At 38.3% G+C, this 26,494-nt stretch overlaps 3 protein-coding genes across 5 annotated transcripts; 2 read left to right on the plus strand and 1 right to left on the minus strand.

The window, feature by feature from the left end:
* Positions 1–986: 986 nt before the first annotated feature.
* On the plus strand, positions 987–5,305 carry ccnp (cyclin P). The gene is made up of 9 exons (XM_059506137.1): positions 987–1,130; positions 1,495–1,623; positions 1,794–1,869; positions 2,671–2,840; positions 2,924–3,022; positions 3,617–3,772; positions 3,839–3,997; positions 4,338–4,516; positions 4,793–5,305. Exons 1-9 carry the CDS (start codon positions 1,080–1,082, stop codon positions 4,968–4,970), a joined length of 1,197 nt encoding a protein of 398 aa, XP_059362120.1. The 5' UTR covers positions 987–1,079; the 3' UTR covers positions 4,971–5,305.
* Positions 5,306–7,010: 1,705 nt separating this feature from the next.
* si:ch211-132b12.7 (uncharacterized protein LOC564531 homolog) lies at positions 7,011–18,532 on the plus strand. Of its 2 annotated transcripts, XM_059506139.1 has the most exons (5): positions 11,290–11,430; positions 11,848–11,902; positions 12,013–12,086; positions 15,382–15,542; positions 15,889–18,532. In XM_059506139.1, the coding sequence occupies exons 3-5, from the start codon at positions 12,071–12,073 to the stop codon at positions 17,080–17,082; spliced, it is 1,371 nt and encodes a 456-aa protein (XP_059362122.1). In that variant the 5' UTR covers positions 11,290–11,430; positions 11,848–11,902; positions 12,013–12,070; the 3' UTR covers positions 17,083–18,532. The 2 variants fall into 2 exon arrangements, with proteins under 2 accessions (XP_059362121.1, XP_059362122.1); XM_059506138.1 differs by lacking the exons at positions 11,848–11,902; positions 12,013–12,086 and adding an exon at positions 7,011–7,258 and having other exon boundaries at positions 11,230–11,430.
* Positions 18,533–20,067: 1,535 nt separating this feature from the next.
* LOC132101295 (sodium- and chloride-dependent GABA transporter 2-like) lies at positions 20,068–25,308 on the minus strand. 2 transcript variants are annotated; one of them, XM_059506141.1, is made up of 14 exons: positions 25,014–25,304; positions 24,752–24,886; positions 24,290–24,430; positions 24,085–24,172; positions 23,808–23,940; positions 23,417–23,551; positions 23,043–23,146; positions 22,663–22,787; positions 22,409–22,521; positions 22,159–22,296; positions 21,772–21,874; positions 21,178–21,278; positions 20,831–21,001; positions 20,069–20,413 (listed from the first exon to the last, which is right to left on the minus strand). In XM_059506141.1, exons 1-14 carry the CDS (start codon positions 25,150–25,152, stop codon positions 20,291–20,293), a joined length of 1,749 nt encoding a protein of 582 aa, XP_059362124.1. In that variant the 5' UTR covers positions 25,153–25,304; the 3' UTR covers positions 20,069–20,290. The 2 variants fall into 2 exon arrangements, with proteins under 2 accessions (XP_059362123.1, XP_059362124.1); XM_059506140.1 differs by having other exon boundaries at positions 20,068–20,413; positions 24,085–24,430; positions 25,014–25,308.
* Positions 25,309–26,494: the final 1,186 nt, after the last annotated feature.

Below are 26,494 nucleotides of genomic sequence, written 5' to 3' on the forward strand. Positions count from 1 at the left end.
AGCTCATTTTGTGCATAAAATTGTAAACTTTCTCAGTTTAAACATTTGCTATGTTATCTATGTTCTATTGTGAATAAAATATTGGCTCATGTGATTTGAAAGTCTTTTAGTTTTCATTTTATTAAAATTTAAAAAACGTCCCAACTTTTCCGGAATTCGGGTTGTAGTATGCAAGTTAAAATTCTGTAAAATTCGCTACCTGTCACTACCAAAAGATGGGATGTTTTGTCAAAAATTAAGTATAATGACTTATTCACAACTAAGATGTTATGATAGTTTTTGGTTTGCTATTCAAACCAATGAAAATCAGTATGATCAACTTTTTGCCTTTTACAAAGAAAATTGGACTCAAAATGCAACAATTCTCGTTAAAGTACACTTGAAATATGGTTAAAAATGTAATTTTTATTGATTGACCTAAAACATTAATAAGAAAAAAATTAATAATCTAATTAAATTATTATTACTGTGTTTCAGTAGTGCCAAGTTTAGGGATAGGACAAATATTCCAAAACTTTATGAAAATACAATATTAGAATTAACTGCACAATTAGAAATATGTATCTTGCATATTATAAAATTGACATTTACATTTTTAGGAAAAAAAGACTTTCCAATTCTGTAATGGCCCATATAGTTTAGTTAAATTAACACTTTTGTGCTCAATAATAATGACTCCTAGCAGGGATAAGTAGCTATCTTCAATCAAATTGTAATTGTAAATTGTAAGTCAGTAATTTTTATTTATTTGTATATTTTATATGTAAACGACAGAATTATATATATATATCTTTTTTTTTTATTTTTTTTATTGAATTAATTTATCTTAATCATTTGGGAATAAGACATACTCTTACCAAATATTTGATTAATGTCTGTTCAACTCTGTTTAAAACAACCCAAACACACAGAACCTCCAGTGACTTGACAAAAGCAAACTTGCGGCACATGGGCGGGGCTTAGTGAAGGGGCAATTAGTAAGCTTTATTAGTGCCACTGGTGTTAATTAGCTGATGGTACATGCCAGTGTACAGCTGCAGATTCAGCGTGTGCAGGTAGCTGCAGTGTCCAGGTGAATCATGGCTCGAACTGGGTTTTGTGATTCCAGGCAACTGTTGGACCTCCATATGGTGAGAGTGCTTGTAAAATCTCCACTTCAGTTCTTAGACCCGATGTGTAAATTGAATAATGACCACAATGTTACCAACAGGAGATTTTGCCAGTTCACCAGTAGCTGCTACATTATTATGGATAACTGAACACATGCTCGATGTATATTTAGTCGTGAGATCAGTTTGAATACTGATCTGGAAGGCAAGCTCTCATGGTTTACTTCAACTCCGTCTTAGAATGGCTTTTATTTTGCGTAAACATTTGCCACCACAAACGAAGAATGACCCATTCCTGCAGGTCTTCTACATGCATTGAAAACTGAAGTGCTACTGCCTTACAATCTTATTGTGAATAAATGAAACCTTTTTGTGCTTTTGAAAGACTGACGACAGACCAGTGCCCCTGCGGACGTGGGCGAACTCCTGTGTTCTGAGGGAGCGCAGGGTGTTTGCTGAAGGAGAGGAGGTGGCACCCGTGCAGCACTACAAACCTGCACAGGAGAGTCGATGGGTAACTAACCGCTGCTCTTATGTCATTATGTGCCAAGGTGTGACTTTGCTACCATTTGTAACCTTCTGAGTGTAATGGATAGAAAATCAGCCCATTAGACTGGTAGATCTTCAGATGATGTGCTATAACAATTCTGCCATCACAGGGTAGCATTTCTGTTTCTCCTCAAGGTCCGAAGAATTCCCATATCCGCAGAGGATGGGATCATAATGGACTACGCTCCACAGCATGAGTCAGGACCCTCAGGTAACCCGAGATGGCACTGCTCGAGTAGTCCATGATTTGGTACAGCATTCTCAATTTAGTACATTTAAGTCTAGTTACCATTATTATTCCAGTTAGAATACTAGCCTACATTTAATCCAATGATGACTATCATTAGGCTAGATATTATTTTGGTGAATGCAAATGCAGTGACTGCATGTTGAGTTACTATATTTATTTGTGTTTTCAACTAGATGTGTTTTCTAGCAAAAATGTGTTTACCTTTTGTAAAACGCTATGCCATGGTGTTACTGTGATAGCTGCTTACTAGCCAGAGTCAAGATCCACCGAAGAGCCGTTATAACGGAGTGCTGTAAAACCCAAAAGCATAATTCGCCATGGATTCCTTTTTAAACTTACATGGGCTTTTTATTTTTAATTGCAAAACCCACATGAAAGTCTCAAGGGAACCAATGGTAAATTAGTCTTCTGGGTTTATCAATGCACCAGCAATCTACATTCTGCACCCTAAATCTAACTTGGATCCCTGCAATTTAAGATTCTTCCCTGATTTTTATTCACTTTTGATGCATAATTCATGTCTGTAGCACAAACCGTGTTCCCTAAAGTTTAACTTCTACACCGCGAGAAGAAATTTGAACCATCTGGCAGGTACATTATCTGAAACGACATTCAATGCCAAGCCTAATAATATAAATTCAATACGGAAATCTCCAATCACATTAACTGCATTGAGTTTTAAACGAACTGCTTTTACACTGAAATCCAGAAAATGTTTATAGTTTTTCAGTAACGTTTATTTTTCTTGTGCAACAATGCTAGATGGCTATGAAGAGGAGGCTTTGCTGAAGTATCTGAACAGGTTGCCAGGTCCACCTAGTCTGCGAGAACTGATGCCCGAGCTTCTGCGCAGAGAAGTGGAAGTAGCCATCAGTAAGCTGGGGCTCCTCTATGATAAGACCTATGCATGGGACATCTTTTCAGATATGATGGTAAGGATGACATGCAAAGTACTTTTTGCAAAGTCGATTTTTGGTCGTCATTGTGGTCATGTGTTGGTTTCCTCTGCTTGCAGAGAAGTCAGCTACTATGCACTCTCCCAAACACTGACCTGCCCAAGCATTTCAGTGACACTACGAGAGCCATCTTGGTGGACTGGATAATTCAAGTCCATGTAAGTGCAATATTCAGATTTGTTTTTCATTTCTGATCGTGAGTGGCTGTGACTGAAGTGGAGCTGAGTTAAATTCAAATTAAATGTATGCGTTTAGCAGATGCTTTTATCCAAAGTGACTTCCAGTGCATTCAGGCTATCAATTTTTACCTGTCATGTGTTGCCGGGGAATCAAACCCCCAGCCTTGTGCTTGATAGCGCAATGCTCTACCAATTGAGCTGCAGGAACACTACAGGAGTTGGCAAAGTTATCCCAAGAAAGTCTTGTGTGCGTGTATATTTAAGTTTTTGCTTACAATGGCTGTATAAGTATTTAATAATCCAATATTGTGACTTACTATTTAAAATAAGTTCTTAAATTATTTCTGAAAGATCATGTGACACTGGAGTAATGGGTGTTGAAATTTATAAAAAAATGTATAGTAAAATAAAAACTTTAAATTAAATAATTTCACGATATTGTTCAGTGTTTTTAATCAGATGCAGCCTTTTTTACATCTTAACAGTACTTTATATTATGCTAAATATATAATTGTTTGAATAAGGTGTTCTCGCAGTCTCTGATTTTGTAAAGGATGCTTGTTTTCACCGCAGGAGGTGTTCCAGTTCTCGGAGGAAACGTTGTATCTGGCAGTACACCTGATGAATCGAGCACTAAGGCTCATCAAAGTGTCCATCTCTGGCCTGCAGCTTCTGGGTGTGGTTTGCCTTTTTCTGGCTGCTAAAAAAGAGGAATGTCTGTTACCAGAGGTACTTGAGTATTTAAATGAATGTTTAATGGAAAGTTGGCACTCTTAACATGGTAATGTTTGTCAGGTGTCAGAGCTCTGCTATCTGATGGAAAACACCTACAGTAAGAAACAACTGCTGCGGATGGAGAGGAGGGTTTTAACTGGGCTCAAGTTTGATCTCTATCACTGTCCTCCTCTTCATTTTCTTCTCATCTCTGCTTCCATTGCACGCTGCAGTGACAAGGTCTGTTAGCTTCCCTTGTGTAAAGTACACTTTAGCGTACTTGAAGTACTTCATTAAAGATGTTTCAAAATGTATATGTAATTGTGAATGTAATGTTTTTGGACACTGCATGCTATTTGCAATAAAAATGTTGCTACTATCGTTCAAAATATCGTCTTGTGTAATACAGAAGGATGTTCATGCATTGTTCAAAACCAAACTGTTCATTTTTGGGTGAACTGTAAGCTGCTTTAAGTACTTATAAGATTTGAAGTACACCTTTTAAATCAAAGGAAATGCCTGTTTATGCTGTCCATTTTATATTTGTATTAAAATATGGTCTTCAAACGGGTCTGTTCAGGTGGTCTGGATGGCACGATACCTGTTGGAGCTCTCTCTGTTGGAGGGGCAGTGTGTGGTGTATCTGCCTTCCCAGCTGGCAGGTGCTGCCCTCCGCCTGGCCCGCAGTATACTGCAGGAAGCTCCCTCTCCTGATGGAGAGATGGCCTGGTGCATTGCCTCCAGTATCCACATAGGAAGGTCAGGACAAGAAGCTCTTCAGTACTGCTCTCAAGAACTGTTACAGACTGATTTCTTTAGAATTGAGGATTAAGATTTTCCTTCCTATTCTGTTGAAAAGGACTCTCACAGTGACCCCTAATGATCACTATCAGTCATTATCAAGTTTAGACCTAAAATTATCTTTTTTTTAAATTTTTTTTTCTTAATCCGCAATTAAAAAATTTGTTGAAACTGATTTGAAAAATAGCTCCATCTTTATTCTTCTTGTATTTCCTCCCACTATCTCTGATGCAGTGAAGCAGCTCTCCTCAGTATAATGCAGATCATGGCCACGGCAGCAGCGAGAGCACATGCTCGTGAGACCCGTGCCACTTTCATCAAGTTCTCCACTATACAAACTCTTCATGTCAGCATGCACCCTGCCCTGAAAGCTGCCCCTGGCCTACTGGGCCTGTCGTGCCCTCAGACATGACGCTCTCTCAACACCAGTGAGGACGCCAAACGAGGCTACATTACTCTGCTACTCAAGGAAGGGGAAGAAACGCTGAATATGGCTAGTCGGGAGGACGGTGTTGCACTGGAAATCAATGAAACTCAGAGCTGGAGAGGTGGTTACTCTATTTGAACTGAATTGTTTTCTGTAACTTTTTATAGGTGTCTTAAGTCAATGAATGTAAAACAAAAAAAGAAAAGCGTGTATTTATGTCTTTTGTAGCTTTTTAAGTGTTTATCAATGCTTCGTTTGGAAAAAAATTAAATACTGGAATATGGTATCCTATGGAATTAAAGCAATTTGAAACATTTTAAGTGTTTTTGTAAATGTGATTTTCCAAGTTTAAGATTGTGAAAAATAAAAATGTATCCGTCTTCACAAACTGCAATGCAGATTCAATTTTTCACACCGTATTATATTTTTATGCACATGCTTCCGTGCTCTCCACTTTTCAGTGACCCCATTTTCAGGGGCATCATGTGCAAAGTTGTCAGATCTGTATGCTAATGTCTGATTAAATGGGATGGAGATGTATATATATTTTTTTCAGTTGTAGCTCTATTAAATAAGATACATGACATTCAACAGCCCCCCCCCCATTAAAAAAAATCAATTGTAAAGGGCCAAGATTACGTCACTATCGCTGGATTTAACTAAAGAGGGCTTTGATGTTAATAGGCATGTTGCGTTGTTTGTGTTTGATCTTTGCTGCCAGGCCTCTGTTTGCCCGTAAATGTTAAGCTTCGTACATAAGACAAGAATCTACATTCTGAGCAAAATCAAGAAAATGTACCTCCATTACGCCGGAAAATATGGACTTGGCAACTCAGTGTATTTATGACGTCACCAGAAAGAGCGCAGTTTATCTTTGGGCGTCTGTGCGCTGTACCGAACATGTGCGCGCAGCTCCTCTGCTCTCCTCCTCACATGTCCGCGCACACCCGCGCTGCCGATTGGCTGACGGGAGCGCGCTGCGTCATTCCGCGCTGCGAAAACCACGTGGCGATGTTATAGAACAGCTGACCTCCGCGAGCTAGCACATTTTATAGGCGCGTGTGATACAGTCTATGGTGAGAGACAAGATTTCACGGAGCGAGGCTTTAAGCGTTACGCGCCTTGCTTTCTCCGAATTTTTGCTCCATAGTTTAGTCTGCCGCGCATATTTCTTTGACTGCCATTATGTTTCAAACATTGCACTGTTATCGCTTTCATTCATCAGTTCCATGGCCCACTTGCCCATTTATAATGGCCAGAATGACAATTAGTCTAAATGCACTCATAAATGATAATCAACAGTAAAAAAAAAACGTTATGATAATGCATTTGTTCTTAACAGCAACAACCAGATAACTATAGGCTTTTTATATGGACATTTATTTCTACATTAATTGTTAATGTAAAATCTTTGTAGAATTATTGTATATTTTGATTAGCATACGTTGCTCGAAACGGATCAAGCTGAAATATTATAACTGTAAGCAAGTGCAATGACGATATTTGAACACTTAATGGCAAAAAAAACAACAAATAATATTTTTTTTAAGCTGCAATCGGGGCATCAGACAGGGGGCAATTGTAGGGCCCTTGGCAAGGGGGATATACTGATTATTATTATTAATATGATTGATAAGGTGTTATGTTTTTAGGGGTCCACCCCCTTGGAAGTTTCCTGCAAGTGTTAACTGGTCCATATGCTTCCTGTATTTGACTCAACAGATAGTCAGTGGTCAGACTCAGGATTACAAAATAGCTAACACTTTGACAGCCAAATGTAGTCACACTAATACGTGTATTCTTCGCTACTCCTCCTCTTGTTATGTTTCGTGTCCGTTCAGTCGCGTCCAGTCAGACCGTCTCGTTCCTGCTCTCCACGTGCCTGATACAGGATTGGCCAAGCCACTTATTCCCTTCCGTCACTGCTGTTTGGGGCGGAGTTACGTGGAATCTCTTTGCCACTATTGGTCCGATGGCGTGCCAACCAGCCAAACGGGCGTGCCCCAAGCATGCTGGGCGGGGCTTACTGCAGGTGGAGCTGTCAGTCTGCAATTTTGAAGAAGGGGCTGGAGGAGGTTAAACAGCCCGAGCTGGAAACGATCAGAAAAAGTGCAGGCAAAAGTAATGTGTCTCGTCCACGCTGGGTGGTCACCCCTGTCTGCGAGATGACGGGAGGTGCAGATTGCCCCTGGACAGGTAGTTAGGAGTGTGTGGTGCTCCCCTGGACGGAGAAGAGCCAAATACTCGCGACCAGGATCAGTGTTATACATAAGGTAGGCAATGCTGATGTGATATTCAGATTTGACTCACCCAGCGAACAAACGCGGTCTTATGCTCTGTAGCAGCTTATCTTTGCCCATTTGTACTGATAGGTTATCTGTTTGACTGGGTATTGCAAGATCTGTCGTTAACTGCACGTAAATGTTGTCTGTGCAGGTGGTAAAGCAAGTTATTTGTGGTGTCAACAGGAGGAAGTAGAGACTGAGCTCTGCTGTTGTTGTAGTATTACATAACGGTCAGGGAAGGGAGGGCTCAGAGCTCCATGTGTGTGAGTGTGTGTTTAAGTTTGTCTGAATAAATAACCTTCCTCCTGGCAGGACAATTCATGCCACAGACCTACCGAGAACTAGTATATGAAACACAATGAAAAACAGTAAAGCAAAACCAAAATAAAAAAGGGCTTAAATCACTGTACAATATAAGCATTATGCATTATTACGGAATAGCACAATTAAATAATAAAATGATGAAAATTGTGATTTTTTTTTATTTTTACGATTGTCATTAGTCGAATAGTAAAATTATTTCGGGGGGATGGTGTGGTCAGTTTCTCGGAGGGGGGAGGGGGTGTCCTATAGCCAATTTTACATAATGATTTCAATATTTGTTCCAAAAAGGGTTTTGTTTAATGAAAATTTTAATTTTAATTAAATGAACTATTATTTATAAGCCTTTTTTTTCTGGTGCCTGAAATGGAGGACTTTTGGTCAATATTTTGCTGATTGTTTTTTTGTGCTGGTAGTGCTGGCACCTTGTCTGGTTTAGGAATGTCATGGATAAATATTGATGACAATAAACCCGCCAGAAGGTGACAGCAAGTCCATGTTTTAATAAATCATATAGAATCCAACGATTTGTTCAAAACGGCTGATTCAATTAGAAGCTAAACATATGAGTCCATCTGAATGGACTGTGGAGTCACTTGATCACTCGATTCGTTCAAAATCTGATTCATTCAAGGAACGAAACACCGTGTTGCTATGCACTGTTGTATAAAATTAATAGAACATTTGTGCTCCCGCAGAAATATTAGATGATACTCAGAAAAGTACATTGCTTGTGAAACAAATATAAAAACATAAAAACTCATACATGGGTATCTTTTTCTTTTATTGCTTGAATTATTAACTAACTGTATTCTAACAGGCTTCATCGCGCAATTAATACTTTTGGACTTTCAAGACGTGTTTTTGAGATTCCAAAAGAGTTTTGTTTGTTTTTTGCAAAGTCGGTGACTCGATAATGTCAGCTTTACTATTGCCTCTCAATCTGTCTCACATACAGCGCAAGAACACTATGTCGGGGAATTTCTTTACATTACAATTAAGGAAAAATCATACATTTTCTGTTGTTTTCTTTTTAAAGAACTTCAAAAGTTGGACTTTCCGCTTAGGAGCAGCTTGTTACAGTTAGGGATGGGTATTGATAAGGTTTTAACGGTTGTGTTACTTTGTGTTGTGTTAGGCAGTCGAAAACTTTGCATTTCTCTGTCTGCACATAATGCACTTTTGAAAGATGCTTTGACAAATTGCTTGTGTTTCCGCCCTTACATGCAAAAAAATTGTTGCACTTATGACAACCAGCGTCTGCATCAACTCTACTGAAGTAGCCTATAACCACACTTTGGAACGTTTTACGGTCTCCGCCATCGTCACTCTTTTTATTAAGCAGGAGTTTTCGTACTGTAAGGGGCCGTTAACATATCGCGTCTAAAAACGCATGGAAAACGCTAGGTACGCCGCTTTCTGATTTTTTCCCCCCAAAGACTTCGGGCACTTGCGCTCCTGAGGAGTCTGCCGTTGCTAGGCAACCATGACCTGCTCTCTCCATGAACACGCGGAAATTTCAGCAATGGATAAATGGATTTGCAGCACTAAAAACTGCTTGCAGTAGCACTGCTACTAAATTAATTTAAAAATCCACATACAGCTATCAGCTGTTCCTTCATCTTGGCTGAGCTTTCAACGTTGTTACGGAAAAGGTGAGGAAGTTACATGACCTGCGGTGCGCTTGTGGCATTCTGAAAAGTTGAGATGTTTTTAACTCGATGTGGTGCGGACACCATTATGAGCGCGCATACCGCGCGCCTACATTTGAAATAACGAACTTGAGCGCGCAAAAGACGCGATATGTGAACGGCCCCTTATGCGTGTGTGTGCGCCGCGCTCGTTCTTGTGGTGTGTGTGTGTGGCTGACAGACAGCCTCCGCGGCGCGCATGAGTGATCTCGCAGATCTCACAGAAAAACGTCTTAATAATATCGCAAATTAGAAATGTTTGGTAAGATAAAATGTGCACGATATTATTATTAAGCGAATCTCTTCGCCATCGTCACTCTTTATTATTAAGCGGGAGTTTTCATACTGTTATGTCTGTGCGTGCGCCGCGCTCCTTGTGGTGTGTGTGTGTGACTGACAGACAGCCTCCGCTGCGCGCATGAGAGATCTCGCAGATCTCACAGACAAACGTCTTAATATGATCGCACATTAGAAATGTTTGGTGAGATAAAATGTGCACGATAACATTATTAAGCAAAAATAAATAGTACATTAATTGTTTCCCCTCCAGTAGCCTACCGAAATCAGAACCGATACCGTCAGATCTTACTGATACTACGGTCTTTCATAATTTAGCCCCGGGGCCATTTTAATACCGGGTTTCGGTACCCATCCCTAGTTACAGTACACACTGATTGGCCAACCGCCGCTATCTAGTTTGTGAATTATCATAAGTAATTTAGAGATTTCATTTGCATGGTAAGTTTTAAATAATACACATAATATTCTAAAGCGGTTAGGGGGATGGTGGTTTTACCAAGGGGATGGTTTTGTCAATTTATTTGAACCAGGGGGATGCCATCCCCCGCATCCCCCTCAATTCGAGCCCCAGTAGTAATACTGTAGTTCCTTTTAATAATGAGAATGAGAATGAACAACAAATAAATTCCTTTAATAAGTATATATACTTATTTATGTATTTATTTTTGTCATAACTATGCCATGATGGCAAAAATATAAATAAATACAAATAAAATAGGTCTATAAAATGGAGTGGAATGGATTTTGACAAGAGATCACATAGCAAACGTTCCAGAATTGTTCCAGAGTGTTAATAAGCAATTATGGCAGGATTTATCAGCATTTATCAGGTTTTACAGCAGCAAGCATAATTAATCCAATCAAAAATTAGAGTTTGATGTATCCAACCTGTTGATAAAGAGTCTTTGACCTTTTATAAAATGCCCTTTATGTGCACTAATGTGTTGGTTAAAAAAATAATTAAACTATCATGAAGTACTCCACGTGTCTAAATTGTTGGTCAATGAGAATACTTTTTTTTTTTTCAGTTGTAGAGTCCAATTGCTCAAGTATTTGTCTGCTGAAAAGATGATTAATACATGAAAAACATGGCACATAATTGGTATTAGCAGTGAGTTCAGTGTGTACATATATACAAAATGTATGTGTATAGTCACTTAATATTCAGGTGTGTTTTGTGTTCTCTTTGTGCCTTACAGTCATTTTTTGTACAGTAGCTCTGAATACACTGTAATTCTCATGACAGAAAAAGCTGGACTCTTAAAAAAAGAGACTAGTGACACAATGTGTGTCTTGTGTTTTGAATTTACATACATTTCCTGTAAAATAATTGTTCTAATCTTTAAGCAGCTCACAGAAGACAATATACACTTTTTTTTTCTTGGATTTGTAAATATTACTAAATAATAAAAAAAAACATCTCTCCATTAGAAAAACAGAAAATTAAAGGATAATTGCAATGTTCACCCTTTGTTGACATATAACTGAAGCATTGTGCAATTAAACTTTTCAGTTTATCAGTGCTACTGATCAAACATTATTTGTATGTAAAGACCTTGAGAACTAACTCCACGCCCCATGTCAGAAATAGATAAATATATTCTGCATGAGGCCACTGTCTGCCCAACTGTATCTCTCTGCTTTCAGGGCTCGGGATGCCCAAGGAGCCAAGAGGAGATGCCCAAGGCTGTGAAGGGGAGAGGGAACACACCTCCCGTCCAGCAAGTAAAAATGCTAAAGACAAAAACAACAGTGCTGCTCTTTTGGCCTCTAGAGCAAGAGCACACGCTGAACAGGAAACAAATGGACGTGACTCCCGCTGCTCTGAGAAAGACTCTGGTTACTCGGGTGAGTATTGATTGACAGTATTGCTGTTATATTCACTCCCGAAGAGACTCAGTCAGTTCACACTATTTTTTTTACTCTTATCACAAAAAATACAGTTTGCTCAAAAGTGAATTAAGAACAACAATTGTCTCAACATATAATATATATTGTACAAAACCACAAAGGAATCCCTCCCCAGGTTTCTGTGAATGTCTGAACTTCTGATTTTCCGTACCATTCAGTTTAGTATATGCATTGTCAGTAAAATCAATCTCACCTGGTAGTCGAAAGATCTGGCAGTTGGAATAACTCCTGTAGTGAATTCTCTGTAAAGAAAATCCAAAAAGCAAAAAGTATAATTCTACATCAGTGGTGAGAGTAATCCAGTAGGGTCCAGGTGTAATTCTTTTTCCATGTTCCGCTCCATTTTGCACACAGCCAGGTCCTCAAAGCTATCAAAGTATACTGAAGCATGGATGGATGAGTTCGACACGTATGTATTACCACCTACTGGACTCGTTCTGTCTCCACATTCACCTCGCGGCTGTGCTGTTGTTCGCAGACACATAAGGCCAAAGTATTCTTCGGCCGTCTGTGTTCCAGGACGGTCCTTGCACTGTCTGTGTGACATAATTTTGGATGATGTCAGGATGTCACGCTCATGTCGTTCCAACCCCGTAAGACCTTTATTCATCTTCAGAACACAAATTGAGATTTTGTTATGAAATCCGAGGGCCTTCTAAACCTGCATATACAGCAACGCAAATGACACGTTCAAGGCCCAGAAAGGTAGTAAGGGATATCGTTAAAGTAGTCCGTGTGACTAGAGCCCGACCGATGTGGGTTTTTGGGGGCCGATGCCGATACTGATATTAGGGAGTAAGAAAAGTCCAATATCAATAAAACCGTTTGGTTCATGATATGAAGAGTTTATTTGCAAAAACCGATAAACATCACTTTAAAAAAATTGCCATGCAAAATTCTCCACATATAGCACGATCTGAAACCTAAACACATTTTGTCAAAAAAGCCGGTATTGTCCACTTTCAAGGCAGCTTACAGGTTTAGTTCCCCCAAAAATGAAAATTAGCTTGTGTTTTACTCGCCATCGAAGTACCTTAGGTGTATATGACAGTCCACATCTCAATGCAGTTTAACAGTCCACATCTCGTCAAATAAAGCTCATGCATTCATAATAAAAAGTGCCTCAGATAAATAAAGGCCCCCTGTAGCGAATCCATGTGTTTTTTTAAGAAAAATATCCATATTTTCATTAGTCATTTAAGTGACATCTTTGGGAAGCCAATGGTTGGGCGTTGGCTGAAGATGCGGAGTTGCGGGCTGATTGAAGTTTCAGATGGGCACTCGAGCTTGGACTCTGAGACACGGCGTTAGGCAAAACTTAACTCAGAAGACGAAACTCTCAACGGAAAAGAAACTAAAGTAAAAGAATAGAAGTAACATTTGACGAGACTATAGGTGGCCTTTCTTCTCATCGTGGCTAAGTAGCACCAGGCATGCAGGCTGAAGCATGCTGGAACGGCGCTCAAAGAACGCCAAAAAGTAATGGAAAACATGGCTGAAAGTGAATACTAAAAGCCAAAAGCTAAAAAGCTAAAAGCATGGCTACATGGCATGACCAAAATCTAAAGAGCTAAATGGCCAAAAGCAGGCATGACTAAAAAGCAAAATTGGATGGTGTCCTGAGTATTTAAACCGGGCTATGGGACACCTCTCAAATGGTGTCTTAACTAATTAGATATTTTCTTTGCTCAGGGCGTTGTTTGTTCCTCCTTCCCATCCATAAATCAAATGTTATCTTATCAATCACGTTGTCCGAATTTTACCACTCTTACAGAGTATAATTTTGGACATGATTCCTATAACAAGAATATGATACATTGGAAGAAGACTTGATTGGCAGAAACATTTCATGCAAGAAGATTTAAACACACACATACTAAACATGAATACGAACCCTTAAGCTATTCGATATTATTTATTAAAAAGACATACACAATAAGTGATTAGAAACATGATAGTCAGATGTGTTGGTTACATGATATGGTATGATATGGAGTTAAGCAATGGACTGATATTCGTTTATAAGTCTTTTTGAGTTCATTTTGGTGCATCTAAATCTGTAAACTTTTTGAGTTCATTTTGGTGCATCTAAATCTGTAAAAGACCGTTTCTGTGCCATTCTTTGAACATGTTCTGTGGAGACCAGAGGTTAAAAGGTCTCCTAAAGGAATTTCAGGTGGGGGAAAGTCAATCTAAAGAGCTTGTGATCATGATTACTATCATGGATTTACATGTGATGGTCATGCTGTGCATCTCTTTGTTCATTAATCTTGATTACTTGCCCCAAATTTGACAATCTCCTTTCTGAATAGGAATTGTCAATAATTGTTCTTTTGTTCTAATGTTGAAAGCTGCTCAAAGCTGCTAGTTGGTCAACTTGCTTCAGACTCGTGACGCTAGGATTTGATTTACAACATCTTGTGTCTTGAGTTTTTCTGTGGAATTCGGCTCCTCATGTCTCAACCATGCTCCGGGTCGAATCTTTAATTTGTCTGGTTCGCTCTGAAACCCTACAGCCGGCGCTGCTTCAGTGTATGACAGTCAGCGGAAGTGAGAGAATAGTGCCTTTATTCATCCTCCAGAGCCGTCTGTGGCACGTTTTATTATGAATGCGCAAGCTTTATTTGACCACTTGTGAGACTGTTCAACTGCAACAACTGCTGACTACAACGATATATCTTGGAATAGCCAGGATAATTTTTTATATAATTTCGACTGGATTCATCTGAAAGAAGAAAGTCATATACACTTCGGTGCTTCGAGGATGAGTAAAACAAGCTAATTTTCATTTTTGGGTGAACTAACCCTTTAAGTTCAAGTTTTACTGTAGAAGTCAACAAAGGGCACTTGTTGTTTTTGAACAGAAGCTGATAAGAATCTTGCAAAAGCAGCACTTTACAATGGTAAGGGAAAGCTGTTCCCTGTATTGCGTAATCACAACCATACAGTCTATGATCACAACAACAACGTTTGTCAGGCGTCTACATTGTCAGTTGAGGAGATTACAAAGATAAAATTAGTGTTTTTGTTTAACTCTGGAACATGAAATATGGGGTTATCTTCTTTTATTATAAAATACAATTTTAATATATTAAAAAACATAATTTCAATTAATTTTAATTATGTAAGTTACCTGTAGGCATATTTGTTTAAGTTATTATTACTTATCAAAACAACCCAACTGCAGTGACTGATACTGGGATGCACAAAAAAACAAAACAAAACAAAAAAAAACAAACCTTGATTTTTGATTTCTTTTATCTGTTTTTGCTTATTAACTCTTCATATATCAGCAGGTATTCTTTATTTATATATTATATTACTCTCCATTCATGTGTCCAAATCTTTGACTGGTATTGTATATAGAATACAGTATATACATAAACAGAACACATAAACACATTTTAAAAATTAAAAAAATCATTTCTGTAAAATATAATTTCTGGTAATCAAACTAACATGCAGAACATGAGAATTTGTATTTAAATAGTCTTTTTGCAGTTTAATATGCACAGACACTAGTCTATGTTGTGATTTGATTTAAGTGTAGGGACCTGTTTTTTATTTATTCGTCAAAAATATGACAAATTCCATGTTATACAGTAAATTCCGCCCATGTTTTCTGCATCATGGAAATCATAGGGCTCTGTTAATGTATCAAATGAATATGATAAGCTGTTTATAAGAGTAAAAGACGGGGACATTGTGTATTTACTTTATAGCATTGAGTCTCACTAACTAGGTGACAATGTAGCATTTAAATCACCATTCAACTTCTTGCTTTTGTATTTCTCTTTCTTTGTTTCCCATCCTTCCTCTTGCCTTTTCCTTTTTTTTTCTCTTCCATCCAATGCCCTTTCTCCTCCTACTGCTCTTTTTCTTTCTCAGACACTGGCTCAGACTCCTTGCAGACTGATGCAGATGATCAGCAGAGCAGTGTGAATGAGCCTCAGGTCCACAAGGGTCCCCTGCAGGGAAGCAACATACTGGTGTCTGGGACGAATGAGCTCACCCCTATATTCATAATTAAGAATGTGGTGTTGAAGCAGGTGAGTCAATCCTGAGACTGTCAAGTTCCAAAACACTTTCAGGTTTCCTTTTTATTGTATGTAGAAAGTAGACAACAAGGCAGCCCATTTTATTTTAAACCAAATCTAAAGATAAAATTAATTAGGCAGAAGTATAAAAAAGGTATAAAGGTAAGAGGAGTACGAAGGTCCTAAGTGATAGTGATGAACAGAGTGGAAGTGAGTCACATAGAAAAGAACAACATTGTATAAAATAAGACATTGCTGTGAAATGTGCTACAAAAGACACCTTATTTACTTTCTTGATGTTGATTTGCTCTGTACAAGAAGCAATTCTTTCTCTTCTCCTCTTTTTCTTTTCCCCAAGCCTGGGCAGTCTGGTCAGGACCACAGCATTCCTTCATCTCTGTCATGGGATGGAGGTGCTACAAGCTGTCAGGCTCCCACCCACGTCCTCTTGCTGCAACAGCCTGGCATTAATCACAGCACCCCATTGCACATCCTCAAACCCCAGCCACAGAGATCCGAAAGTAAGGGTGTAAAGAAGAGCAAAAACACTTACCTCCCCATCCTAAACTCCTACCCTCGAATTGCACCTCACCCATGTAAGAAAACCCCAGAGAAACCAACGGCCAGTAGAGGAAGTAACACAGAGGAGCACAGCCTGAGTAAGAGAGTATGCACAGAGGAGAAGAGAGATGAGGTGTCCACAACCACACAAGCGCCCAAGCAGCATCTGCACAAACAGCCAGAGAACAACTTGCTGTTGCAATCTCATTCCCTCCCTCTGTCTGCAGGCCGTGAGACACTTTCTGCCTCTCACCAGCACCAGAGCCCATGCCGCCCATCTAGTCCCTCTGCCTCCCTCAACGTGAGCTCTCCATCCATCTCAAGCACTCAGACGCTTTCCCCACCCTCTTCCAACGACCTCATCCAGGGCAGAAAAGAGCCCCATAAGCATTGCCCAGAACCAAATACCAGCTCTGGCAAAGGGTCATTCAACCTCAGAGGGACAGCACATCAGCGTCGCTTCCTCAACACAGTGGAGATTCTGAGCCAGCTGGGACTACTGGACATCACCTTAAGGATGCAGGATCTGCTGCGGCAAAATGCGGCTACCGAACGAGACATAGCCCAGCTCCGCCAACATGCCCATCTGCTTTTCCAGGCCACCCAAGCAGGTGCTGATGCTCCGGCTGCCTGGGAGAAGCTCCAACAGGTCATGGCAGAGTCTGGGCACTATCCCAGCCTCAAGTGCCTACCTACAGACAGCAGCAATGGAGGGTCTCAATCAAAAGTACAAGTCGAGGCAGCCACCAGCACCAAACCTGATACTCCTGTGGTGTACAGATATGGACTTAATGGCACTGAAGAGGTGGCGCCCCCATCTCCTCTTCTAGCTCCAAATCCAGATGCAGAATGGCAGTCAACAGGTCAATATGATTTTGTCAGTTATAACACCACCACTTCTGAGCAAATCAGAGCCTATAGAGGAACCGTGAGTCCACCAGATGATCCAATAATGCCTCCGGACAGCTCTACACATGGAAACCTGCTTTAGACTGCACCCAGAAACCTGTTGAGCACTGGGACTTTAAAGCAGAGAAACAGCAAGGGAGTCTTCAAGATAGTATCTCAAACATGATTTCAGAGATGTTATCATTTCCCCAATATTCTCCATGGTAACTCAGGGCTGTGCTCAAGGACACCGTCTTGGCTGCGCAGCGTGCCATCTTCCTGTCTGTCACATTTCTACTTATCTGCATTAGCAATCACTCAAAGTGTCTGATGAGAGCTATGCGGAATTTAACGCACATGCTACAGACTGCCACTCATCTATCTGCATCAGCCATCCTGCCCCATAATGGAATCAAAAAGCAACTTCAGGTTTTCAATGGCCATTTGCAAATGTTTTTGATAGCAGCACTTCATGTACAATCGATCACAGAGTAATCAAAAATGACAGCCTGTTTCCTACTTTGCTGATTTATATTAGAGACTAATAATTTGCAGTTGTTGTCACAGCATGTAGCATTTCTAAAGAACATGACATGAGAATGTTAATTTGCAACAATGTGGTAATAATTAGTGATGAGTTTCCCTCCGTGAGGCCTTGTCGCTTAAAGTAAAGAAGGATGGTGCTTGAAGGTCCCGAAAAGTCCACACATGCAAAGACTCGGTGTAAGAATTATTCCCAGAGTTATCTTGCTAGAGTCCATGGAGCTTTTGTTCTTCTATGCAGTGCGCACTTCATTAATCTCATTGCATTGATCTGTTTGCTCTATGTCTTCATCTTTGACCGTAGACCAAGACACCCATTACTCAAGCCTTTTGAATTGGGTTCACTGAGATGAAGGGTCAAATTTGAGTGTTAATAAGAGCTGTATATTCCATTTATTTGATCACAGATCATGATGTCTTTGTGAGCTTTCTTGTGTTAAAAGTGTTTTGTGCCAGCCTTAATATATTCTGCAACATCTTTATATTTCTTCCCCAATTCTCTACTACAGCACCAAGCTTTTTGGCACATTTTTTGATACTCTTGACATGACACTAATATATTATTTGTTGTTGTTGTGGTATTTCCTTTTATTTACTTACTGAGTATTTTTGAGTAACAGAAGTTGTGTATGAATTGGTTTGTGTCTAAAGAAACCGTCAGGCCCACACAGAGATTTTACAGCATTGTGCTGTCACTCACAAAATTGTGCAAATCATTATTGCATATTTGTTTATGATAGTTTGGATAAATGAATTAGGTTTTCAGCGTTAAGTACTTCATAGGTTAACACGTTTTATGTTTCAGTAAAGCAGACTTTTAGATATTTAGAAAGGTCTGCAGATTCCACTTGGGCAAGACTGTTTAATAACCTCAAGAGTTCTTCTTTGTGACTGATTTTTTATTCCTTCATTAGCTCTTTAATTTTCTTTTTCATAGATATTGATGACGTGTTGGTACACAGCAATGATCTTAAGTCCAAATAAATGGCAGTACAGGAGGGATGTTCTGAGCTGTGTGTGTGTGTGTGTGTTTGATGGCCTGGTGAAGTGAATAACGAGTTTGTGTTTGAAATGAATGGCATGCTATGACATGATCGATATTTAATCAATATCTGCCCGTGTAGCAGCACAAGAAAATACTGTATGTTATGCAATTCTAATCCATTTTAAGAATGTTTGTGGAAGCTATATTCTGACATCAAAATTAAGATGAAAGTGTGTGTGTGTATGATACTTTCAGTGTTTCCACGCAGTATGTTTGATGAAGACAGAATCATCACAAACGTTACTCTAATAAACTACATGCAGATGCAAATAAAAAAGCTTAATTAAAAGGCCTTTGGTTTGTTTGTAGATACATTTAATGCCACATTTGTTGAAAATGAATACATTTGGTCCTGCTGTGCTCCTGCTTGGTCCTTTTTTCCGAACTGTGATGGAGTTTTCAGGGTCACATTTTCAGTTGTCTTGAAAAAGACAAACAGCTCGTCTTGTACAGCTTCTCAACTGCAGCTCTTCACATCTCTTTTTCATCAAACAAACTTTGAAGTGTTTGGAACTGAAATCCTGTGAACTGTTTCCAAGGCAACCCTCATATAACAACAGGCAGATTTAGTTATAAAGCTTTATTTATTTGGCTTCATTTACTTAAGTGTGCACTTTCAAGTATCTTAATGTATAGTGCATCAACCATACCCTGGTCTCCCCATATTATAAGAAAACCCATTCAACCTGCAGTATAATTTTACATGCATTTTATGGATGCTATGTGTTTCCCCCCATATTAAATTCTTTCCAGACATACACTTACAACATAACTAATTTTTAAACAGCATGATTGCAAAATTAATAACACCTTTGCAAGGAACTGTCTGGATGTCACTTTATACTGTAAAAGTATATAAATATACAATTTTAAATGGTATTGTTGGAGATCCTTGATTTCCAGTTAGACCACCCCATTATTGCATGATTCAACCATAGCATATTTGTCAGCTAAACATTAAACAATTCGATAATCCAAAATTTAAATCGTCATCATTACTCATGTTGTGCAAAAGAACTTTACTTAAGCATGGTATAACAAAATTGGATTTAAGATTAGTAAAGTTATGTCAAATTTCTACATAAGCATAGTTATTGAAAGTAGTTTTACCTTTTTGAAATTTGACTCTTCTTGATATAGGTTAGTGCATAAACTTTCATATATATATATATATATATATATATATATATATATATATATATATATGTGTATATGTGATGTTTCAGTTTTTTCATTTTAATAAATTTACAGACATTTCTAAAATTCTATTTTTACTTGTCATCATGAGGTAGGAGTGTAGATTAATGAGAGAAAAAAAAATGAAATTACACAGTTGTATTATCAGGCTGCAACTACAAATTTGAAAAAAGTGAAAGGGGTCTGAATGGTCTGAATACTCTAGGAATGCACTGTACACACACACACACAAACTAAATTATACTAAAGTAATTATATATGCTGAGACACAGGCAGCTGTAAAAGGTCAAGCTATTAAAGAAACAATTATTTTTTTTAAAGATGCTTTATTTAAAACAAAATAAAATATTTTACAAACGTGAAGGCACAAGGACAGTGCAATAACCTATGAACAGCTGATTATGTGAATAGCTGATTATATTACAAAGATCACTAAAAACAAGTGGAAATAAACAGCAAGAGTGAGCCTTCAGAAATAGGGAAAATAATGTTTTTCGATTTATTCAAACTTTTTTATTTTATTTTTTTACTTTGTACAGCACTTGACAAAGACTTCCATCTCTGTGATGAGTGTATTTTCTTGTATTTGAGTTTGTTGCTTACAGGTGACAGGGAGGTTTTTGTCAGGACTACACAGGTGACGCAAGCGCTGTCAGGACATGCAAACACAGTGAAAAAATATTTAGTCTTGGTTAGTTATGCAGTTAGGGTTAGCTTTGGTTAAAGGGATAGTTCACCCCAAAATTTTAATTGATGCCAATTTTCATATGCGATCAAGACATAGTTCCAATGGATGACATTGGACATATACAAAGCTCCGGTGAGAATGCTAGTCTTGCGAGAACCAAGTTTTGTTTACAGAAGTGGAAAACCAGTCTCATCTTGGCTTATATTCAAATCCTCTTTTGTTTTGCTTTCTCCTCTGCGCTTCCGCTTCCGCATTTGTAATTTTTTATTTTTGGGAGAACTATCCCTTTAAATATTTAAACCTACAGTCCTGCCTTCATGATATATCAGGTGCTTGTTCATCTTTTGAAACATAAGGGATGAACATGATTAATCTCACCTGTTTTAAGCTTCCTTTTATAATAATCAGTTGACCCAGCGCCCATGCAGGCACCAGTATGATGGAGGACAGGGCCAGTAACCAGCCTAGCACATACGCCCAGTCCGGGTACACATACCAGCGGTTAAAAGTGAGGGGTTTGTACTTCACAAGGGAACAGACAAAAGACACCTGAGAATAGACGGAAGAGAAGGAGAAAGTTGAGATCAGACAAATGTGAGAAATAGTTTTATCCTGGCATATAAGCCTACAACTAAATAATGACCATTAAGACATTTGTAGGCTTTTCGACAAATGTAAAAAAATCCGTGAAGGTCAAACCAATGAATGAATGCAGAGACACTCACCACAGATACGAGAGGAGTCAGGTATTTCCAGCACAGCATGAATATGTAGTTGGGTCGTGAGCTGGTCATGTCTTCAATGACATCAAACATTCTCTCAGCCCCTGTGGGGTAGGGAAGAATTTTCTTTAATAGTAAACATAATAAAAAATAAAAATGGTAAAAATAAATGATTTAATAATCAGTTTAAAAAAACCTGACAAGAAATGTTCTGTTGCTCATTTATTGTTAGAAGTAAACGAGTCTTCACAACATAGAATAATAGTATATATATATATCTTCTTTTCTCCTAATTCCAGTACCTCAACATGACTAGGCAGAAGCTAAATTTTTGATTACAGAAAGGTGGCATTGACGTATAAGTGTGGGCAGTCCTGTTTGAATGAATCTGTGTTTTTTTTTTTTTTGGCAGCTTATTTTTAATAAAAGGTATTTGAAACTAGAAAATACCAATATACTACTAACATTATGCATTCGTGTTACAATTCTTTTAGCTTTACAATTCCTTACTTCTTTTACGTTACTTTTTTCTCAACACATCAGGGAAATGCTATTCTTTATTTAAAGGTCAGCTTTTGTAGCTTCTTTGCTACTTACCAAAGACCCAACCCATGGCCAGAGACTCAAACACACAGAGGAAAAGAAGACAGGCTCCACTGCAGGCATAGTAGTCAAACAACTGGAATACATACATCCCCCCCTGCAGGTCACAATACAACATTACAACTCAAGCAGAACAAAAAGGCTATGCTTGGAATGAATGCTGCAGAATACTGCCTTCTATTCTCAAAAGTGGTAGCTTGTAACAGCATGTATACAGCATGCAAACAAGTTATAAAATGTTGTTACACATCTGCATGCTTATGTCTGATTTTTCTTTTAAAAGGCAGCTCATATTTTTTACTTTTAATTAAATAAGAAACTTTTAATTTGTTACAACTCATTTTATACATTTCAGTGTATTTCCTTCTCACACATACAGACCTCTGTAACCATGATAAGTTGGCTGAAGAAGCAAAAAAGACAGAAAAGCAGGAGGAATATTTCTCGACGTCCAGCTTTGCGCAGCACCATGGGGTACAGGTCCATCACTGATGTCATGAAAACTTCCATCGCAACAAACTTTTTAAGGAGTGCAGCAGAACAAAAGTGCATTAGAATAGTGAAACACTTCTGAGTGAAACATGTGAGTAAGGCTTAACATGTCTATGTTCAGGTTTGAGTTTCAGCTCACCTGTGTATCTAGCCCGAGCAAAATAATCATAATGAAGAAACAAGCAGCCCACAGTTGTGGACACGGCATCATAGCTACTGCCTGTGGATAAGCTATGAATGCTAGTCCTGGACCTGAAGGAAGGAAGGAAGGAAGGAAGGAAGGAAGGAAGGAAGGAAGGAAGGAAGGAAGGAAGGAAGGAAAGAAAATAATTTGTTTTATTATTTTAGTGTTCTAAAGCTTTGCCATTTTTTTTTTTAAGAATGTTGCAGTACCTGATTCTGCCACCTCCTCAATGGGGACACCCTGTTTTTGAGCCATGAAGCCCAAGACTGAGAACACAGCAAAACCTGCTACCACACTGGTACCACTGTTCAGAAGGCAAAGCCATAAGCTGTCCCTGATAAGAAAAACATAAATTATACAATATATACATACACATGTATATGTGGTGCAAAAATCACTGCGCCTGTGCCTACATTATTTTCTAAATAGAAGAGAAATGAGAAGGGCCAAACACCGAACTCTGTGGTACCCCATTGATTGGTAAATGTGACTGATATTCCTATGCCCCCAAATATATGCTGAAGACCACCTTATGAAATAGATACCAAAAACAAAGATACTGGAAATAATACAATAATACTGAACTAACCTGTAGCAGTTGTTGTTGTATTTATTGTAGCTGCCTAATACAGTAAGAGAGGCTGTACCCAAAGCATAGGAGAAAAAGATCTGAGCTCCTGCTTCCATCCAAACCTAAATGCACAAAACAAGAGCGTAAGTACTTGGGGAAGGGTTCAAGAAATTGTAATATGTTAATGATATTTTGATAACAGCTAAGGTTTTATTGAATTTTCTTTAGCTACTTACAGAGAAAACATACTTTTTATTGATTGTGAATGCAGTTTACATAGACTACGTGAAAAAACAACAAAACAAAAACATTTCTTTATATTATCAGCTGATCTAGTCCTTGTATATGGGTTGTTATGTCACATGCCAGGAAAGGGCAGATGATGTGGTTACCTGCGGGTCAAAGAGACGGGCTGGTTCAGGGTACAGGTAAAACACAACCCCCTGCAGAGCTCCAGGAAGAGTCAACCCACGAATCAGCAACACAAGCAGCATCACATAAGGAAATGTAGCTGTGAAATACACCACCTACAGGCTCAATAAGAAAGGGCCAAAATTATGCATCTGTCCCCTCAAAAAAAAAGTAAAATACTAAAATGAAGCAAAATACTGTATTAACATTCAGAACACAAATAATAACACATTAAAACATAATTTCTTGTTTAAAAGCTGTCAGTGCATAAGACCACAGACCAAACAATCAAAGTGTGAAAATGTGAATTTTGATGTAAAACATTTAAGCACAGTATTAGACTATATTCTCTACAGAGATAATGTTGCTCACCTTGCCTGTGGATTTGACTCCTTTCCAGACACAGAAATAACATATGATCCACATTACAATAAGGCACAGTAGAATCTCCCAGTTGATCTGACCGATCTCCTCAATACCTCCAGAGAGAGACAGAACTCTGTTTCTATAAAATTTGATAAGTGAGAACAACAATCTTTAGTTTTCTTATATATGTGTGTATGTGTATCTATGTTTTTTGAATTGCTAATGCATAATGTTCTTGCAATGATTGATTTTGTTGTAATATAATTTATGCTTATGTATTTACCTCCAGAACTCGGTAACCGATGAAGTTGAATTAATCAGCATTGTCCGGTTGAGGGTCAGATTGTTTGCAGCAAGATTCACACAGTCATCTAAAACAGAGACGACGAAAAAAAAGTTAACTAACCACTGCTCCAGGATATTCTTATACTGTATGATATTCATTAGATAGTTCTGAGCTTTTTCTGAGTTTTGTTTCAAATGTTCACCTGTGTTCCAGGTGTTGTCACAGCTGGCCCATGGCAGTTGGGAGCTAAAAGAGAAGATGAGGTAGAAAAGCGCCCAGGCCAGAATGATAATGTAATACATGCAGCTGTACAAAATAATTAGTTGTCCTCCATAGCCAATACCTGACAAAATGAAAAAGATACATTGATCAACAGGGACATTCAACTAATTTCACAGAGACCCATGAGAATGGCTGCAATGCAAAGTTTCATTTGCCACCAGGAGGACTGTTAAGGCACTCATCACAATTAGTGTGCCAAATTTCACTAACTTTTACCATACAGTTCTAGGGGCTGATATGTATTTCTATACAGATGAATATTGTCTCAACTGATACACTGTCTCACATTTACTTTAGAAAATGCAAGTGGTGGTAGCCTGTACCATAACAATGAATGCAGATAAAAATGCATTTATTAATTTGTTTAAATCTTTTGACTCACCCTCAGCCAGTGGACAAAGCCGACGCCAACAAGTAATGCCCCCTTCCTGTGTGTACTGTCCCATAGCTGTCTCTAGCAGGAACAGAGGGACCCCACAGGTAACCACAAACACCAGGTAGGGTATCAGGAACGCCCCTGAGAACACACCAGTTCAATAATACATTATTAAAATACCACAGAAACCTAAGGTATAGTATTTATTTGTGTAACTATAATGATATCTCCAATAAACAAACATTTATGTCTTTAGTCTGCTTCATACCTCCGCCGTTCTTGTAGCAGAGGTAAGGAAATCTCCACACATTACCCAGACCAATCACAATCCCTGCAACAGCTAAAATAAACTCTGTTTTACTCCCCCAGTATCCTCTCTCCTCTATTTGTCCTTTGATTTTTTTCATATCTTCACACTGTTTTGACAAGGTTGCTCTGATCCTGCTGTCCAGACTGCAATAAGTTCACTGTTTGTTCTAAATTTTGCTCAGCTGGACACTTATAAAAATGTATCAAGCTATTCATTGACTGATCCTCTCCAGCTGAAATGACAACCCAAGTACAAAACAGGTAATGGGGCAGGTCTAAAGCAGATTCAGATCAGGTTGCTGCTAAGTTATAAAGTGGCATGCAAAAGTTTGTAGCTTGCAGAATCTGTGAAAATGTGAATAATTTTCACAAAATAAGAGAGATCATACTATATGCGTGTTATTTTTTATTTAGTACTGTCCTGAGTAAGATATTTTACATAAAAGATGTTTACATATAGTCAACAAGACTTTGAATTGCTGAAAAATTGCTGAAATTATTAAAATAACCTCATTCAAAAGTTTGTGGTTCTTAATACGGTGTGTGGTTATCTGGAAGATCCATGACTGTCTTTTTGTTTTTTGATGGTTGTTCATGAGTCCCTTGTTTGTTCTGGACAGTTAAACTGAGAACTGTTCTTCAGAAAAATCCTCCAGGTCCTGCAGATTCTCTGATTTCGCAAATTAATCCTGCTTAATGCGTGTTTCCTTCTGGAGCATCAGTAAATGTTTTAACCTTTTTTAATAGTTGTGTTTGAGTCCCTCAGTTGTCCTCAGTGTGAAAAGATGTATCTCAAAATCATACAGTCACTGCTGGAAAGGGTTCAAATATGCAAAAGTAGAATCTGCAGGACCTGAAGGATTTTTCTGAAGAACATTGCTCAGTTTAACTGTTAGAACAAACAATGGACTCATGAACAACCATAAAAAAAAAAAAAAATAAAGAAAATAAATAATAATAAATAATGGATCATCCAGGTAACTACACACAGTATCAACAACCAAGGGTTCATAAACTTTTTGAATGGGGTTATTTGTTAACTACTGTTAACACTGTGTGATATACTTCAGGTAGAAAATCTATTTCAATTTTTTAGTTTCAAAAATATTGTTAGCATGTGTAAAACCTACGGTCTCCAGTCTTGGACCACATTTGCTTAAACTCAGAGTATGAGGCTCTATCAATGCTAAAGACACAGGTTCGGTTCCTAGGAAATGCATCAGCTGTTACTATGTAAAAAGTCACTTTTTGGTAAAAACATCTTCCAGATGTGTAAATGTAAATATATTTAATTACAAAAAGCTCACTGAAGGTGGTAACTGTGGATGAGATACAGGTATAAAGGTATTGTATTTTTCAAAGTTCCACATAATATGATTGAATGAGTAGTAAATACACCTTTTAATACCTTTATTGATTTTTAAAAAATAGATAAGATAG

This window comes from Carassius carassius, chromosome 23, assembly GCF_963082965.1.
Source record: "Carassius carassius chromosome 23, fCarCar2.1, whole genome shotgun sequence".
NCBI lineage: Eukaryota > Metazoa > Chordata > Actinopteri > Cypriniformes > Cyprinidae > Carassius > Carassius carassius.

What these genes read in the sequence shown, in the direction of transcription:
- ccnp (XM_059506137.1), top strand. Translation starts at nt 1,080, where the DNA reads ATGGCTCGAACTGGGTTTTGTGATTCCAGGCAACTGTTGGACCTCCAT. An exon ending in ACATCTTTTCAGATATGATG is followed by an intron (nt 2,841 to 2,923) that starts GTAAGGATGACA and finishes CTCTGCTTGCAG; the next exon opens with AGAAGTCAGCTACTATGCAC. An exon ending in TTGCACGCTGCAGTGACAAG is followed by an intron (nt 3,998 to 4,337) that starts GTCTGTTAGCTT and finishes GGGTCTGTTCAG; the next exon opens with GTGGTCTGGATGGCACGATA.
- si:ch211-132b12.7 (XM_059506138.1), top strand. Translation starts at nt 11,238, where the DNA reads ATGCCCAAGGAGCCAAGAGGAGATGCCCAAGGCTGTGAAGGGGAGAGG. An exon ending in GAAAGACTCTGGTTACTCGG is followed by an intron (nt 11,431 to 15,381) that starts GTGAGTATTGAT and finishes TTTCTTTCTCAG; the next exon opens with ACACTGGCTCAGACTCCTTG. An exon ending in AGAATGTGGTGTTGAAGCAG is followed by an intron (nt 15,543 to 15,888) that starts GTGAGTCAATCC and finishes CTTTTCCCCAAG; the next exon opens with CCTGGGCAGTCTGGTCAGGA.
- LOC132101295 (XM_059506140.1), bottom strand. Translation starts at nt 25,152, where the DNA reads ATGAAAAAAATCAAAGGACAAATAGAGGAGAGAGGATACTGGGGGAGT. An exon ending in TCGGTTACCGAGTTCTGGAG is followed by an intron (nt 23,941 to 24,084) that starts GTAAATACATAA and finishes CAAATTTTATAG; the next exon opens with AAACAGAGTTCTGTCTCTCT. An exon ending in CCCGTCTCTTTGACCCGCAG is followed by an intron (nt 23,147 to 23,416) that starts GTAACCACATCA and finishes TTGTGCATTTAG; the next exon opens with GTTTGGATGGAAGCAGGAGC.